Source organism: Macaca thibetana, chromosome 7 (assembly GCF_024542745.1).
Source record: "Macaca thibetana thibetana isolate TM-01 chromosome 7, ASM2454274v1, whole genome shotgun sequence".
Taxonomy (NCBI): Eukaryota; Metazoa; Chordata; class Mammalia; order Primates; family Cercopithecidae; genus Macaca; species Macaca thibetana.
Window position 1 is genome coordinate 95,060,320 of NC_065584.1, and position 17,388 is coordinate 95,077,707.

At 39.0% G+C, this 17,388-nt stretch overlaps 1 protein-coding gene across 1 annotated transcript in view; it reads left to right on the top strand.

Moving 5' to 3' along the window:
* The window catches only part of LOC126959367 (NF-kappa-B-activating protein-like), a 135,913-nt gene extending 123,849 nt beyond the window's left edge, over positions 1–12,064 (top strand). The window contains exons 3-4 of the mRNA XM_050798303.1: positions 11,809–11,866; positions 11,932–12,064. Of these exons, the coding sequence (XP_050654260.1) occupies positions 11,809–11,866; positions 11,932–12,020 (147 nt within the window). The 3' untranslated portion in view covers positions 12,021–12,064. The remainder of the gene's footprint in view (positions 1–11,808; positions 11,867–11,931) is intronic.
* The last annotated feature ends 5,324 nt before the right edge of the window (positions 12,065–17,388 follow it).

Genomic DNA, 17,388 nt, shown 5'->3' on the forward strand with positions numbered 1-17,388 from the left:
GGTTAGGGATGGCTGCTGTAAGTGGTTTGCTATATACTATGTGTTCAGTAAATCTGGGGGGACAGATGCACTGTTTGCTCTGGGACCCATCAGGCTGCTTCCGACACTTACATAAATTAGCCTTCATATGAATTTCTGAAATCAAAATAATAGCATAGCTATGCCAGTCAAAGCTAGTCAGTTTCCACTGCCTTTTAGTTTCACAGATTATTACTTCAAGCTCAAATTGCAAACCAATACAATCTTAAGTAAAGTCTTGCAGAAATTTGACTCCCATATTAAGTGAATTCAACTCCTCTGATATACATACTAGCATTACAAAGGCTAACTGCTTGAATACTTTTATATATTAAATCATTTCTCCAATAAATTAATGTAAATTTTGTTCAACAACTTCGAGCAAAATTTGAGAGGTTCAAAAAATAAAACTGACCTCAATTCTTCCTTGAGATTCTCATTTTTGTAATCCTCTTTTTTTTTTTTTTTATTTGTATCCAGCTGCCTCTGTAAATAAGCTCTGTAATGGGTGAACAATTTAGTCATTTTAGAGGAATCTAGAAATCAATGCAACTGGGGAGTAAACAAATTCATTTCGACCATATTAACCTTAAATGTTACTCTGATTTGTGCAGTACCTACACTTACCCACACTTACACGCAAACTCAGAGACACATAAATAAGACGCTGTGAAAAATATCGCCATTATTATCCGGCATCATCCAGTCAGTTCAGAAAACAATAACAATTGAAATATGTCTCTACTAGAAGACACCTTCCTTTTATTGCCTTAAAAGATATTTCTCTGTGGTTTTCTTTTGCTACAAAAGAGCAATGGGCAAACTCAGGAATTTTCTATTTCTTGTGTGAACTTCCTACCCAGCTCTCTTATAGACATTGTCTAAGTAAACTCCTATTCTGAGATTTTGAATTTCTACTGTTACTCAAATGCCAGTAAGATAAAGGTCTTAAAGACTTCAAGTTTTGTAACCTCATGGTTATTATGTGCTTCAATCTCTGTATGTTAATTTGGCAAGGAAGGTCATCCCCTTCCAAAAAAAATCAAAAACAGCCAAATGCATTTTTAGGTCTGAAAACTAAAGGTAACTGAAAGGACCATTATATCCACTACAATTTAGAGTCAGAAATAAATTTGTCTTACAGACATTAGCATTTATTCACATTTGACAATTCTTGAGAATCAACTACCTAAAGATATTTAGAAAATGTGGAGTTCATAGAAAACACATACTTAGTAATTAAGCAAGTATAACAATTGGAAGCACAACTCAAATTAATGAAATGAGAAATACTTTGTTGAAATTTGTCATGAAAATTACGTATACCCATAAATGTGTAAAGCATTGAGATAGGCTGAGCGTGGTGGCTCATCCCTGTAATCCCAGCACTTTGGGAGGCCAAGGCAGGCAGATCACCTGAAGTCAGAAGTTCAAGACCAGCCTGACCAACGTGGTGAAACCCCATCTCTACTAAAAATACAAATATTAGCCAGACATGGTGGCAGGCGCCTGTAATCCCAGCTACTCAGGAGACTGAGGCAGAAGAATCCCTTGAACCTGGGAGGTGGAGGTTGCATGCACTGAGATCGTGCCATGGCACTACAACCTAGGCGACAAGAGCAAGACTTCATCTCAAAAAATAAAATAAAATAAAATAAAATAAAATAAAATAAAGCCTTGAGATATTAATGTCCTCTGAATCTAACGTGCTTTTACTGTACTACTTCAATAATCGAGATCCCTTCTTATGTTTATTGGCACGTTTCTGCATTATCTGTATGGTCTCCTGGCATTATGTATTTTGTACTATTAGTACCAACATTTAAAAGGCTGATCAGCCAGTATTTAATGGTAATGTTTGTGTTATATTAACTCCTTCTGCATTTCCTAGGTCTAGCTTTTTGGACTGAAGTCCCATGGAGGTAAAACTTCAGGTTCAAACCCAGAGTGGACTGGAGGAGGGAAACTCATTTCATGGGAGTAGGGCGAGAGTGGATTGTCTTAGCTGGAATCAACATTTCTGAGGAAACAAGTTGTTTGGAGCTTGAGTCAGTTTATCTATGAAGAGATTTATGATTTGATTTTTTTTTAAATCTTTGCCATATTTCCTCCTTTGAAATCTCAGGATAGCTCTTCAGCCCTCCGTTTTTATTCCAAGGAACCTAATACTTTGTTTCCTTCCAATGCAATGTGAATATTTAAGTGTTTTTGAAAATACTGGAAAATATAGGCATGTGATGTGATTTGAATTCATTTATCAAGATATTAAAATAGATTTCACTTAATAATTGTTTTATTTCCTAACAGTTTTAGACTTACAGAATAATTAAGAACTACTACATAAGGTTCCCATGCACTTCATTCCCAGGTTCCTTGTTATTGTCATCTTATATGAATGACTATGTATATAAGTACATCTGTCATAGTCAATGAACCAACAGTGAGCCATTATTATTAACTAAAGTCTATACTTTATTCAGGTTTTCCCAGTTTTTTTCCTAACGTTCTTGTTGTGTTCTAGGGTTCTACTTACAGTTAACCATCATTTTTCCACAGACTCCTTCAAATTAGGCCAATTTCTCCACTTCCCTTGCTTTTGATGACCCTGAAAGTTTTTAGGAATACTGGTCAAATGTTTCATAGAATTGTCCTCAATTGGGATTTTTCTAATGTTTTGTTTTGGGTTCTTTTTCTCATCATTAAAGTGGAGTTGTGTGAATTTGGTAGGAAGAACACAGATGTAAATTGCCATCCTCATCATATTGTATCAAGGGTATGTACTGTCAGTATAACTTAGTAACTGCTCATGTTAACTTTGTTCACCAGGCTAGAGTTTGTCAAGCTTCTTCACTGTAAAGTTACTGTTTTTCATCATGTTTGTACTACACTTATGAAAGGAGGTTGCTATGCACACCTACACGTACGCTCCCCTTCCTGAGGGTGAAGTATCTACATACATTCTTCCTCATGGAAGATTGGTCTATTCTCTCCTATTTGTTTATTTATATCAGTAGAGTCATGGATATTTATTTTATGCTTTGAGTTCTAATCCAGTTTTACTTTATGTCTTTCGTTTCGCAGATTATTTCAGCTTTGGCTGTTTGTCTCTATCAGTCGGCTTCTGTGCCCCTTTGACCTGCCTCCACCAATGTGGGTTGTATTTTGGTATTTCCTTTCTAGCATTACAGGCTGATCTTGTATGTGCCCTAGTCCTTGAAACAGCCATTTCTCCAAGGAAACCTGATTCTTTTTATTGGAGAATGATATCAAAAACCAAGATCTGGGTGCTAGGTTCTAGAGTTTTAAAAATATTTCCTTGTTTATTACTATAGAATACATGGCTAATGAAGCTTAACCATAACACATATTCTTAAAAGGAAATAATCATTATTAATGATTGCCCCATGTGTCTTATTCTTTGTTCAAAGCAACTGTTTTATAAAACTGTAGTTAATTTTCTAGAGAAGAGACTTCGTTTTAGCTATCATTTTTATCTTAGCGTCCAAAATACCTTCACCTTCATAAAAACAGTGGGAGGAGATGGAGCAGGAGTGAATTAAACCTCACAGGATTGAAGCAGAATAACAAAAACGGGTTCATATTAACAGCAAGGCAAGGGTTTCCTCACAAGGTCCTTACCCAGCTTTTATGATAAACTCTTCAGAAGATATGTTCTAGTGTCTCACATTGATTGCATTCTAAAATAGGAAAATAACTACATTTTAAGAGGCATATAGAAAAGATATGACATATTTATCCTACGGACACACACATATTCATTTACAAATTATGAATTATTATATTCAGCAAATATTGACGTACCTCCTCTGGATAATTTACAGTGTATGGGTATGTGTGTTTGTGTGTGTAAGCACACACCTATAGGCACACACACAGTCTGAAGAATCACAAGTCCCTGATTTTTGTTTCCCTTACTGTTCATTTTGTCACTGATTTTTATGCATGTGCTCATTTACGTTGCTTAGGGGGAGAAAGAGCTATACATAAAAACAGATTATCTTTTAGAGCACTCCAGGGTTAGTTTCATTTTCCCCTCTTCTTTTTATGAAGAAAATGATAGGAAACATAAACCGTCGCCCTTAAAGAAGAAAATGCATGAAATGAAACAAGTAAGCTTTCAAAAATACGCAAAACATGACAGGCAGACCTCCAGCCTGGTGGGAGGGCTGGGGGTAAAATATGCAGTGTGTACATGTGCCCAGTATATCCTCAGCACTTAAAAAAAGATAAAAGTGGTCTTGAAAGTGAATGAAGTTGACTCTCAAAAAGTGGGTTTTAGATGTTGAATATTTAATTCACTGATAAAAGGAACCTGATTTCCTGCACACGGCTGCCATAAATAAGGAAAAAAAAAAAAAAAAAAAAGCACATCTTAAAAGAGAAGCAATGAGCAGAAACTGACCTTTCTGTGAGCAAGCAGATGAGAGAAGGTATTTGGCTAATCCCAGCTGTCTCTGATTGGCCAGACAGCACCGTGTTGAAAATGTCTCCATCTGGGCTAATCTGCTCTCAGTTGGATGAGCTGAGGCCTTCAGAGTTAACCTGACATTTAACAATAATTACCCTTTCGAATGACCCTGGCCCAATCGCCTGCTCTCTTAGAAATCTCTTTTTTTGTGCGTGCTCCCAAACCCCTTGACTTTTGTGTTAGAGATAGGGGGAAAAAAAAGATGAGACGGTATCACTTGTGTGTATAAACACACAGAAGTGTGTGGTTGCGTGTATGTTAGGATGTGCATACACAGACACACACACACACACTTATATAACATAACATAGAGGAGAACCGGCGATCTCCAACTAGTAATGAGCCTGATTTAATGTCTCCATTTTACTGCCCTGAATTCTGCAGTTTATCAACCTCCTGTGGTGTTGGAAAAAAAATACATAGAAGAATAACCTCACCAATTAAAGTGGGACAGAATTTGTTTACTGGCTATTTTATGAAAGTCAAAGTTCCAGTCTGGCCTTGCTCAAGCACTTGAGTGTCCCTTATCAGACACCAGGAGAAATGGTGCATGAAAAGAGGTTCAGATAGAAAAACCAAGTTCAAGGGTCACGGAGGCTAACTGTAGATGAAATGTGGCCATTTCTTTTTACCTGAGGCTGGCTTCATCTTTTCTTAGAAAGGTCATTGTGATAAAACAAAAACACATCTTGGGAAGAAAATCCATTCTGGGGTTTAATTTACTTAAAAAAATAAAATAAAATAAAAAGCTTTTCCCAGTTTAGACTGGCATTTTTCCAGAGCTGCTCTATCAAATGCCACTGTAAGACACTGCAGTTTCTAACACTAATATTTAGTAAGGCGCTTCATGAGGCTGAAGGTTTGGTGTGAATAACCACCCCAAAGTTCAAGTACTTTAGCTTGGTCCAAAATATCAGGCTTAATTAGCTTAGCAAAGTGATCTGAAACTCCCACAAGCACCATTTCTCTTCAGCTCTGGTATTTGCTAGGTTTTTTGTCCACTTTAAAATGCCAAGAGAATAAATAATCTGGAATATTTCTTCACATCTCTTCTACAACTAATACAGAAAAAATAATATAAGAATACGTGTAGGCATAAAACACTTATGTAAAAGAAAGTGATGTTCTTGAAAATAAATGTGAAAATATTTTGTTTCCCTATTTTCTCACCTGTCTTCTTAATTTACATTTTTAGAAAAATAAATTTTATATCAAAGTTATATTTTCATATTTTATCATCACCTTTTTCAGTAGCCAATTAGAACCATGGATGCCAAGGAATGTGTATGAATATGTGTACATGTACTACATATACATATGTGTGTGTGTATATATGTGTATATATATATATGTATATATATACACACACACATATAGGTATGTTTCTCCTGGGAACTAATTGCAGATTTCAAATCAATTATTGCTTCTTTTTATGCTCCACACCAATTCGGTGTTTTCTCATGATCCAACTTTCTTGTTGGTTGATGAAAAAAGTTGATGATAAGTCACAAAATATTAAAATAAAACTTCATGAAAAAAATTGTTTTTGTTATTCTAAAAATGAGAATTAGTAAAACTAACTGCATATACTTCTATCGTCTTTGCATAGACCCATTTGTTGTAGGGGTATGAATATGTGCTTGTGTGTATGTCTTTAAAAATGTAATGTTTAATACACTAACATTTTTGCCGGGTGTAGTGACTCACACCTGTAATCCTAACACTTTGGGAGGCCGAAGTGGGCAGATTGCCTGAGCTCAGCAGTTCAAGACCAGCCTGGGCAACATGGCGAAACCCCATCTCTACTAAAAATTAGCCGGGCATAGTGGCAGGCACCTGTAATTTCAGCTATTCGGGAGGTATCAATATTTAATATATTGTGTCAACTTTTTCTTTAATGTCCCTGACAGATTTATTTAACATTAAGCAAATGAAAATACCTACTTATGTGCCAGGCACTATGATATTTGCTAGGAATACAAAGGTAAACAGGACAAACTTCATGAACCATCATTTTAGTGAGAATGACAGTGTAGATGTCTAAAGTTGATTATAAATGAGGGAGTAATTACTATGTAGTAAACATATATTAGAAATATACAAAGATACTCTATAGATTAATTTAAATTGTTAGCTAAGATATTCTTGTAAAAAAACATTATAATATTTCTTATATAATAACCCTCACCTTCGAGTTCTTATTTTACTAATGAGATATCTGTTTATTATGCCCTGACGAGAAAACTATATCAATATTCTGATTAGCCATAGTGATATGGTTAGATCTAATGAGGTCAGCATCTCAATTCTGATCCCTAAGACGCTAATTTTGAATACTTCACTCCTATGTGGAATCACCCACCCTAAACACGTGTCACAACATCTGTGCCTTATTGAATATATGATCTATTATTTTGATATCCTGTGAAAGCCACAGATGTAGAGTATATAGGGTGGAAGAATCATTTACCAGGCTTACCAGATATCTCCAGCTTTATGTCTTGGGCCCACAGCACTGTTGCCCTTCCTGGCATTAGCTTAAATGAGTCGTATGATCAGTTTGAACCAATGAGTTGTGAGTGGAACTGATTCATGGAACTTCCGTACTGGAGCTTTCAGTTGCCAATGCAAGACCCAATAGTGCCTGCTTTTATCTCCTTCACAGCAACTGACAATGTTTAAGATGGTGGGTGCTTCATCTACTGGGGTTCCTGATTGACTAAGATGAGCAGGGCCCAGCTGCAAGCCTGTTGCTTAAGTAAGAAATATGCCTCTGTTATTTTAAGGTATGAAATTCTGGACTTGTTTCTTATGCAACAAAACATGAAGCTGCTTTCCTCCTCAAACAGCAGTTTATACATTTGATTGAAAGGAGTGAGATTGGAGGCAGCAGATCAGTTAGGAGATCATTATAGATGCACAAGAGAAAAGTAAAGAAAATAAAAAGCAGAAAGAATACAGAGAAGAAGGCAGACTTGATAAATCATTACGGAAAGAACAAATGCTACCTTTTTTGTGGAGACTGAAAAAGAGAAGAACAGGCTGGGTGCTGTGGCTCACACCTGTAATCCCAGCACGTTGGGAGGCCGAGGTGGGTAGATCATGGGTCAGGAGTTCGAGACTAACCTGGCCAACATAGTGAAACCCCTTCTCTACTAAAAATACAAAAATTGGCCAGGCATGGTGGCACGCGCTTGTAGTACCAGCTACTTGGGAGACTGAGGCAGGAGAATCACTTGAACTCGGTTTGCAGTGAGCTGAGATGCTGCCACTCCAGCCTCGGCAACAAAGCGAGACTCCATCTCAAAAAAAAAATTTAAAAAAAGAGAGAAGACCTAGAGATGTTTTAGAAAAATCATAGCACAGAGAATTAGAGAATGATGATGAGCAGGTATTGGCAAGTTAAGTAAACGAAAATATGGCCTTAAAGAGTAAAATCCCTAGGTACAAATTGGAAACATGGAACAACCAGGACTGTAGACATAGATTGGGTGTCTCATCATATAAATCAAATGTTACAGAAATTGTCAAGACACAACAATAAAAGTTATAGAAAGTCAAAAATGACACAATCAAGAGTTTCCACCTAAGGACACGGAGAGGTAATTCCACCAGGTAATTGAACAACAGAATGGTGGTCTACTATGAAATTCTGATGAAAAATATAATGAGGCAAGGTGTAGACAATAGTGTGGTATATTATTGAGAAATCAGAAGGGGTGAGGACTGAGGAAAGACCACTGGCTTTGGCAATCTTCCTTTTGATTTTTATCTTGTAAGAGTTTAAATCTATGCTAAGGAAGAGGAAGCCTTTGGTAAATGTGGCTAATTTGAGGATAAAATTAAGATGGCAGCTTCAAAAGCAGACTGAGTGAATGATTAAAAGGCTTGATTTTTCCCATCAATATAGTTGTTACTTAGAAATATTTGCAAGCTTAGGAGATAGAATAATAAAAAAAGATGCATAGAAGGTATGCACAATTTTATGGGGATTGAGGAGAAAGAGAAGAGAGAGGAGAGTCTGGTCTAGTACATACTTGCTTATTCCATGTACCTGTCAAGCCCATGGGTTTATATTTGAGACATTCTTTCCTTGAGATAATTCCCAGACCTTTCTGTTACTCTGCCTACCTGTTTTCCAGGACTTGCACTGACTTATCAGAGGTGTTATTTCATAGCCCAAATCCTAGGCACAGCTGCTTCCCATTGGCCTCATGGAGCTTCAGCAACAGCACAGCAACCAGACAAGTGGAGGGTGCTGAGGGCCGAATGAGCCCCCTGAATTCATGTGCTGAAACGTAATTGGCAATGTGATCGTATTAAGAGATGGGGCCTTTGAGAGGTGATTAAGTCATGAGGGCTCTGGAATTAGTGACCTTATAAAAGAGGTTAAAGGGAGCGCCCTAGGCCATTTTTGCTCTTTCACCTGTCAGCATTCAAGGTGCCAGCTTGGAAGTAGAGAGTGACCTTTCACCAGATATGGAACTTTCCAGCACTTAGATTTTGGACTTCTCAGCCTTCAGAACTGTGAAAATTCAGTTTCTATTACTTACAAATTGCCCAGTGTGTGGTAATGTATCATAGCAGCAGAAATGGACTATGACAGCAGCTGCTATGGTTTGGCTGTGTCCCCATCCAAATCTCATCTGAATTCCCACGTGTTATGGGAGGGACCTGGTGGGAGGTAATTAAATAATCAGGGAAGGTCTTTCTTATGCTATTCGCCTGAGAGTAAGTCTCACAAGATCTGATTGTTTTAAAAATGGGACTGTTCCTGCACAAGCTCTCTCTCTCTCTCTGCTTCTTGCCATCCATGAAACATGTGACTTACTCCTCCTTGCCTTCCACCATGATTGTGAGGCCTCCCCAGTCATGTAGAACTGTAAGTCCATTAAACCTCTTTCTTTTGTAAATTGTGCAGTCTTGGGTATGTCTTTATAAGCAGCGTCATGGACTAATACAGTAAATTGATACCAGTAGAGTGAGACATTACTGAAAAAATACCCAAAAATGTAGAAGCAACTTTGGAACACAGTAAAAGACAGAGGTTGGAACTGTTTGGAGGGATCAGAAGAAAACAGGAAAATGTGGGAATGTTTGGAACTTCCTAGAGACTTTTAAATGGCTTTGACAAAAATGCTGATAGTGATATCAACAATAAGGTCCAGACTGAGGTGGTCTCAGGTGAGACGAGGAACTTGTCGGAAACTGGAGCAAAGATGATTCTTGTTATGTTTTAGCAAAGACTGGCAGCATTTTTTTGCCCCTGCCCTAGAGATTTATGGAACTTTGAACTTGAGAGAGATGATTTAGGGTAACGGGCAGAAGAAATTTCTAAGCAGCAAAGCATTCAACAGCTGACTTGGGTGCTGTTAAAAGCACTCAGTTTTAAAAGGGAGACAGAGCATAAAAGTTCAGAAAATGTACAGCCTGACAACGTAATAGAAAAAAGAAAATTCAATTTTCTGAGGAGAAATTCAAGCCAGCTGTAGCAATTTGCATAAGTAACAAGGACCCCAATGTTAATCCTAGCTACTATGGGGAAAATGTCTCCAGCACATGTCAGAGGTCTTCATGGCAGCCCCTCCCATCACAGGCCTGGAGGCCTAAGAGGAAAAAGTGGTTTTGTGCATTGGGTCCAAGGTCCCTGTGCTGTGTGCAGCCTAGAGACTTGATGTCCTGCATCCGAGCCACTCCAGTCATGACTAAAAGGGGCAAGGTACAGCTCAGACTGTGGCTTCAGAGGATGGGAGCCCTAAGCCTTGGCAGCTTCCATGTGTTCAGCCTATGAGTGCACAGAAGTCAAGAATTGGAGGTTTGGGAACCTCTGCCTAGATTTCAGAAGGTGTATGAAAATACCTGATGTCCAGGCAGAAGTTTGTTGCAGTGGCAGGGCTCTCATGAAGAACGTTTGCTAGGGCAGTGGAGAAGGGAAATGTGGGGTCAGAGCCCCCACACATTGTCCCTACTGGAGCACCACCTAGTGGAGCTATGAGAAGAGGGCCACCATTCTCCAGACCCCAGAATGGTAGATCCACTGACAGCTTGCACCATGTGCCTAGAAAGGCCACAGGCACTCAACATCAGCCCATGAAAGCAGCTGGGAGGGAGGCTGTACCCTGCAAAGCCACAGGGTAGAGCTGCTCAAGACCATGGGAACCCACCTCTTGCATCAGCATGACCTGGATATGAGACGTGGTGTCAAAGGAAATTATTTTGGAGCTTTAAGATTTGACTGCCCCGCTGGATTTCAGACTTGTATGGGGCCTGTAGCCCCTTTGTTTTGGCAGATTTCTCCCATTTGGAATAGTTGTATTTTCCCAATGCCTGTACCCCCATTGCATCTAGGAATTAACTAATTGCTTTTTATTTTTAGGCTCATAGGTGGAAGGGCCTTGCCTTGTCTTCAGTGAGACTTTGGGCTGTGGACTTGTGAGTTAATGCTTAAATGAATTAAGACTTTGGGGGACTGTTGAGAATTCATGCTTGGTTTTGAAATGTGAGGACATGAGATTTGAAAGGGGCCAGAGGCAGAATGACATGGTTTGGTTGTGTTCCCACCCAAATCTCATCCTGAATTTTCCTGTGTTGTGGGAGGGTCCTGGTGGAAGGTAGTTGAATCTTGTGGCAGGTCTTTCCCATGCTCTTCATGATAGTCAATAAATCTCACAAGATCTGATGGTTTTTAAAATGGGAGTTTTCCTGCACAAGCTCTCTCTGTCTTTGCCTGCTGCCATCCATGAAACATATGACTTACTCCTCCTTGCCTTTCAACATGATTGTGAGACCTCCCCAGCCATGTAGAACTGTAAGTTCATTAAACGTCTTTCTTTTGTAAATTGCGCAGTCTTGGGTATGCCTTTATCAGCAGTGTGAAAACAGACTAATACAAAGGCTTATGTTTATATTTCATTCTCTTTTTCTTTTCTTTCTTTTTTTTTTTTTAGATGGAGTTTCGCTCTTGTTGCCCAGGCTGGAGTTCAATGGCACGATCTCTGCTCACTGCAACCTCTGCCTTCGGGGTTCAGTGATTCTCCTGCCTCAGCCTCCCGAGTAGGTGGGATTACAGGATGTTCCACCACCCCCAGCTAATTTTGTGTTTTTAGTAGAGACAGAGTTTCTTCATGTTGGTCAGGCTGGCCTCGAACTCCTGACTTCAGGTGATCTGCCCACCTCGGCCTCCCAAAATGCTGGGATTAAAGGCATGAGCCACCGAGACCAGTCTATATTACATTCTTAATTAAATTAGACTCTGTGGCATCAAAGTCAACGTTTCAAGTATTTTTTTTCTTTCTGTTCAGAAGAAGAAGAAAAGAAGCAGCAGAAGCAGAAAAAGAAGAAAGAGGAGGAGGAGGAAGAGGAGGAGGAGGAAAAAAGAGGAGGAAGAGGAACAGGAAGAAGAGGAGGAAGAGGGGGAGGAAGGGGGGGAGGAAGAAAAAGAACACGAAAACAAGAACAAGAAAAACAAGAAGATGAAGAAGATGAGAAAAAGAAGAGAAGGAGGAGGATGTAGAAGAGAAGGAGGAGGAAGAATACAAGGAGGAGGAGGAACAAAAAGACTAGGAGGAAGAAGAGGAGGAGGAAGAAGAGGAGGAGGAAGAAGAGGAAGAGGAAGAAGAGGAGGAGGAGGAAGAGGATGAAGAGGAAGGAGGAGGAAGAGGAAGGAGGAGGAAGGAAGAGGAAGGAGGAGGAGAAGGAGGAGGACAGGCGTAGTGGCTCACACCTATAATCCCAGCACTTTGGAAGGCCGAGGTGGGTAGATCTTTTGAAGTCAGGAGCTCAAGACCAGCCTGGCCAACATGGTGAAATCTCATCTTTAATAAAAATACAAAAAATTAGCCAGACCTGGTGACGGGTGCTTGTAATCCCAGCTACTCAGGAGGCTGAGGCAGGAGAATTGCTTGAACTCAGGAGGTGGAGGTTGCAGTGAGCTGAGATCATGTCACTGTACTCCAGGCTGGGTGACAGTGAGACCTTATCTCACAAAAAAAAAAGGAGGAGGAGGAGGAGGAGGAAAACCTAAAGCAGCAGCAGCCACAGCCCTGTTTTCTTCCTTTTCAGGGCAGGCCCCCAAGACCATTGTAAGCCCTCAATAAAATGACCATTACTTTTTTTAGAACTATTAGCCAATTGCTATTCTCATAATAAGGATAATCTTTCGTAAAATGGTGCCTCAAAGTAGCTGTTTGTCATGCCCAGACTCTTCATTCTCTCAGAGTTTAACTCAAAAACAAATAATTTTAGTTGGGTCTGGGATGCTAGCAGTCTTCACTGGGCATGTTGTGACATCTGAATAATTTCCAAATGAAAATAAGAACTGCTAAGTTTGCCATATATTATGAGACCTCAAATATACCACCTTCTTAGTAAAAAGAAAAATTAACTTTTATTTATTAACTTCAAAACAATCTTTTTAAAAAATAGCATTTTACATATTTTTCCTTTATATAATTCATCATGTTCTTTGGAGAAATTTGGGAAAGAATTAAAAAATTGAAGGAAGTCTAAAAGTAACTTAGCAGCCGCCATTCCTTTTCCTATTTCTAAAAATGGTAATGAGTACTAATAGATAAATGATATTAACCAACGACCGGGCAAAGTGGCTCATGCCTGTAATCCCAGCAGTTTTGGAGGCTGAAGCAGATGGATCACCTGAGGTCAGGAGTTCGAGACCAGCCTGGGCAACATGGTGAAACCCCATCTCTACTAAAATTACAAAAAATTAGCTGGGCATTGTAGTGGGTGCTTGTAATCCCAGCTACTTGGGAGACTGAGGCAGGAGAATCACTTGAACCTGGAGGCACAGGTTGCAGTGAGCTGAGATCACGCCATTGCACTCAAGCCTGGGTGACAGAGTGAGATTTTGTCTCAGGAAAAAAAAAAAAAGAGAGAGAGATAGAAAGATATTAACTAACTTACGGAATTGACTAAAAGTCAAACTAGGTTTTCTATATGAATGATGTCATTGAGTTCCCCATCAATTGTATTCTGTAGGTATTGCTATTTTCGATTTTTAGATTGGAAAAAAATCCCGTATTTAGAGGAGTTACAGAATTTGTTTAAGGCTCAGCACTGCTGCTCTTTTGGCTAAGTAATTCTGTGCTATGGGGAGTGTCCTGTGCATTGTAAGAAGTTTAGCAAGATCTCTAGCCCACTAAATGCCAGTGGCACTCCTTCCTTAGTTGTGACCATCAAGAATGTCTTTAGACATTTTCAGCTGTCCCCTGTGCAGCAAAATCAAGCCCCAGTTGTGAACCATCGGTTCTAAGTCACACTCCTGGTTAGTGATAGGGGCAGGAATCCAAGCCTATTCCATCTTTCTTGATAGTTGTGATCTTACTCCAAATTATATCTTGTCTTTCCCATTTCAATCCTAGTATCATTGGCTTAAACATTCTTCTTCTTCTTCCTTTTTTTCTTTTTTCTTTGAGACAGGGTCTTGCTCTGTCACTCAGGCTGGAGAGGACTGGCACAATCACAACTCACTGCAGCCTTGACCCCCAGGCTCAAGTGATCCTCCCATCTCAGCTCCTGAGTAGCTCTGACCATGGGTGTGCAACATCACACCAGGCTAATTATTATTATTATTATTATTATTATTATTATTATTTGTAGATATGGAGTCTCCATATGTATCCCAGGCTGGTTTCAAACTCTTGGGCTCAGGTGATCAAGATGGTTAAAAATGCCCCATGAGAAATAAAAGTACATGTGTTACCACTAATGTCATTAGTGTAATAAGTTTTAAGTACAATACAACAATTAACCCCAACTGTATTTAGCCTACTAATAATTACTGGGGTTCCATGACCTTTGGATTCCAGTGGCCACTCTCAGTTTTCCAGGGAAAGCTCTGGCCGAGAAAACAATTTTTATTAATACTTGTGAAATGAGTTATCATCTTCTGAATTGTGTACCAATCTACTAGTATTGGTTCTTTCCATAGAACTTTGTTTCTTCCTCAAGACCTAGACACCTGCAGTTCCATCAAGGAGGTGATCATAAAGGAAGCTTTGTGTATTATGCACTTACTAGAATCAGAGTGCAGGGCTGTACATAAGTTATCTCATTTAATCTGCATGGAAAGTATTACTTGCATTTTGCAGATGAGTACACTGAGATTTGCTAAGTATAAGTTATTCAAGTTCAGAAGCAAGAAAATGGCAACACTGACATTTTTGACCAAACCTGTACTGTTTGAACTTGCATCACATTAATGGACTTCAAAGATATTTCCTCTGGCAAGAGCCTTAAAATTTACAGATACTGCAAAGATTGTTCTACTACCATCAGCTTTGATCACACCTGAGAAGCTGTTACAAATACAGATGCAAGTCTCTGAGAGTAGGATATAGCAATTCCATTTACAAATCCTGCAGTGATTCTGAGGTATGCTTAAGATTGAGAACCAATGGTCTCCCAAAAAACTTCCTCCACTTCACCTCCCTCAACCTCAGCCAGTAATGTGGTGATGTGCATATCTGTATTCATTTTGAGTAAGGGCAAAGTGTTTTTATCATTTTTTCGTGTCAAATGTAAGGTTATCTTGCTTCTAACCTGACTTTAGATAATATTTTTAAGAATTTCTCCAATTTTCCTCTTATTTCTTCTTTTTTAAAACAATGTTTTTATTTGAGATATAACTTACATGACATACAATTTACCCAGTTAAGGTGTACAACACCATGGTTTTTAGGATATTCACAGAATTGTACAATAATCATTTTTAGTACATTTCTGTCACCTGCGAAGAAACTCTGTAATTATTGGCACTCATTCCCTTGTTCATTGACCTCTGAGGTCTTATACCTCTTTCTGTATTTCTTCATATTGTTAAGTTTGATTTGTACAAGACTTTTACCTGACAGAGGCTGAAGGGAATAGTGTATTATGGTATGCATAATACACTAAGCTTCCTTTATGATCACCTCCTTGATGGAACTGCAGGTGTCTAGGTCTTGGGGAATAAACAAAGTTCTATGGAAAGGCTAATTCCATCTTTATCATACATTTCAAAGCAGCTTTCCTAATCATTCATCACATTTGTTCAGACAGTACAGGTTTGGTCAAAAATGTCAGTGTTGCCATTTTCTCACTTCTGAACTTGAATAAATAATTTATACTTAGCAAATCTCTGGATTAATCCTAATTCTGATATTGTTTTTGACACATTCAATACTTATTTGAAATTATAGTCATCGATCGTGGTGACTAGTTGTTTCCTTTACAGGTTTTCTTACAGTGTTTTAGATTCATCATATGAATAACACTGTTGAGCTTGTTTCACTCTAGTTGACTACCTTCCCCAAACTACATTGAAGTTTCTAAAAAGAGATCTTGTCACACTATTTCGTTTTCCCCTTTCACAGTCAATTAGTAATGGCTGCCAATGTGGGGCAAGGCAGAAGAGTTGGAGCACCGCCCTTGAGAAAATGCCATGATGAGATATTGCCATAGAAGCTTGTGTCATCAAAGGTCGTAAGATAACTGAGGCATCCGTATTTAGGCAAAAGCACAGGCTCAAAGATATGAAAATTGCTTAGGCATACATATCTTTACCATGGCCTTTTAGCAACTGGGCTAATGAAAAGGAAATAAACAATAAAACCTGGAAATATTTGAGATTAGAAAGTTAATCTGGCATAGTCCACAAAGTCAGTATTCATAGGTTAATTCCATCTTTATCATACATTTCAAAACAATTTTCCTAATCATTCATCACACACCATCTAGAAAGTTCTTTGACAGGTCAGAAGTGTGGCCTTCCTTTCAGAATAATTTAAGGTCTTACCTCACTCATGGGGGCTACTTGGAAAGCCCCAATAGACCAATAAACAATTCTTTCTGCACAATGCCCTGCCACAATCTATACCACAAAAACATGTGCATTAGTGACTCATCTCCACCGTGCTATTTTCTCCATGGCATAATAAAAGTAGTTAATTAGATCACACTAGAATGCCTGTCAGTAAACTGCAGAAGTACCAATGGCCCCTTTTAAAGCTATGGAGCAGATAAAAGCCTCCTTGTGAAATTCTTCTGAAATGAACATGTAAGTACTGGGAAGAAACTTACCTGCATTCGTTCCTTTTATCTGCACACCCCTCCCTGCTGCTTTATTTTTTAAGTCACCCAGACCTTGTCTTTTCAGTAACGTCATAATCAGCAGGCTGAAAGCAAGGTTGCTGATAATTGTTGCTCTTTGTTTAGTATCTGATTCAATACATCTGTGTAGACACCATTTCATCACCTTCTTAGTAACAGAGGTGAAAAAAATCAATGGCAATCAGATTACCTTGTTAACAGAAAGGCTAGAGGGTCAGTGTGTTAAGTTCACAGTGCATCACCTTTCATTTAAAACATTTCACTTTTTTTATTATTTATCTTTATTATTATTTATAGCACCAAGCCAAGAGCGTTTCCTAACACAGAGTGTGGCCTTGCATTTGTCTTCGGCAGAGCCAAGCATTTCTGCCACATCACAGATAGGTCGGAGACCTCTGGTGCAGGCCGGATTAAAAGCCTGGAGACAGCCCACCGCTGCCATTTCTCACAAAGTGGTTTGGACCACTCCCAAAGGACTCTGGTTGCAAGGCCAATTTTGTGATCTGAGTTGTCATATGATATTGTATCTATTGTCGTGTTTGTTATTTACTGTTGGTCCTTATTAAGATCACTGTTATTATCCACAGCAGCAATGTGCCCCAAGCTATGTAAGAGGTATTATAATGTGTCCAAACAACAAAAGCTCTCAACGGGGAACTTCCAGATGAAAGACATAGGACTGCACAGGCCAAAACAATGGGGACGGATGCAGGGTAGTCATACACAGAGGGTTAGGTGATTACTGCAAAAGGAAGTGCTTTGAAGAACAGGTGGGT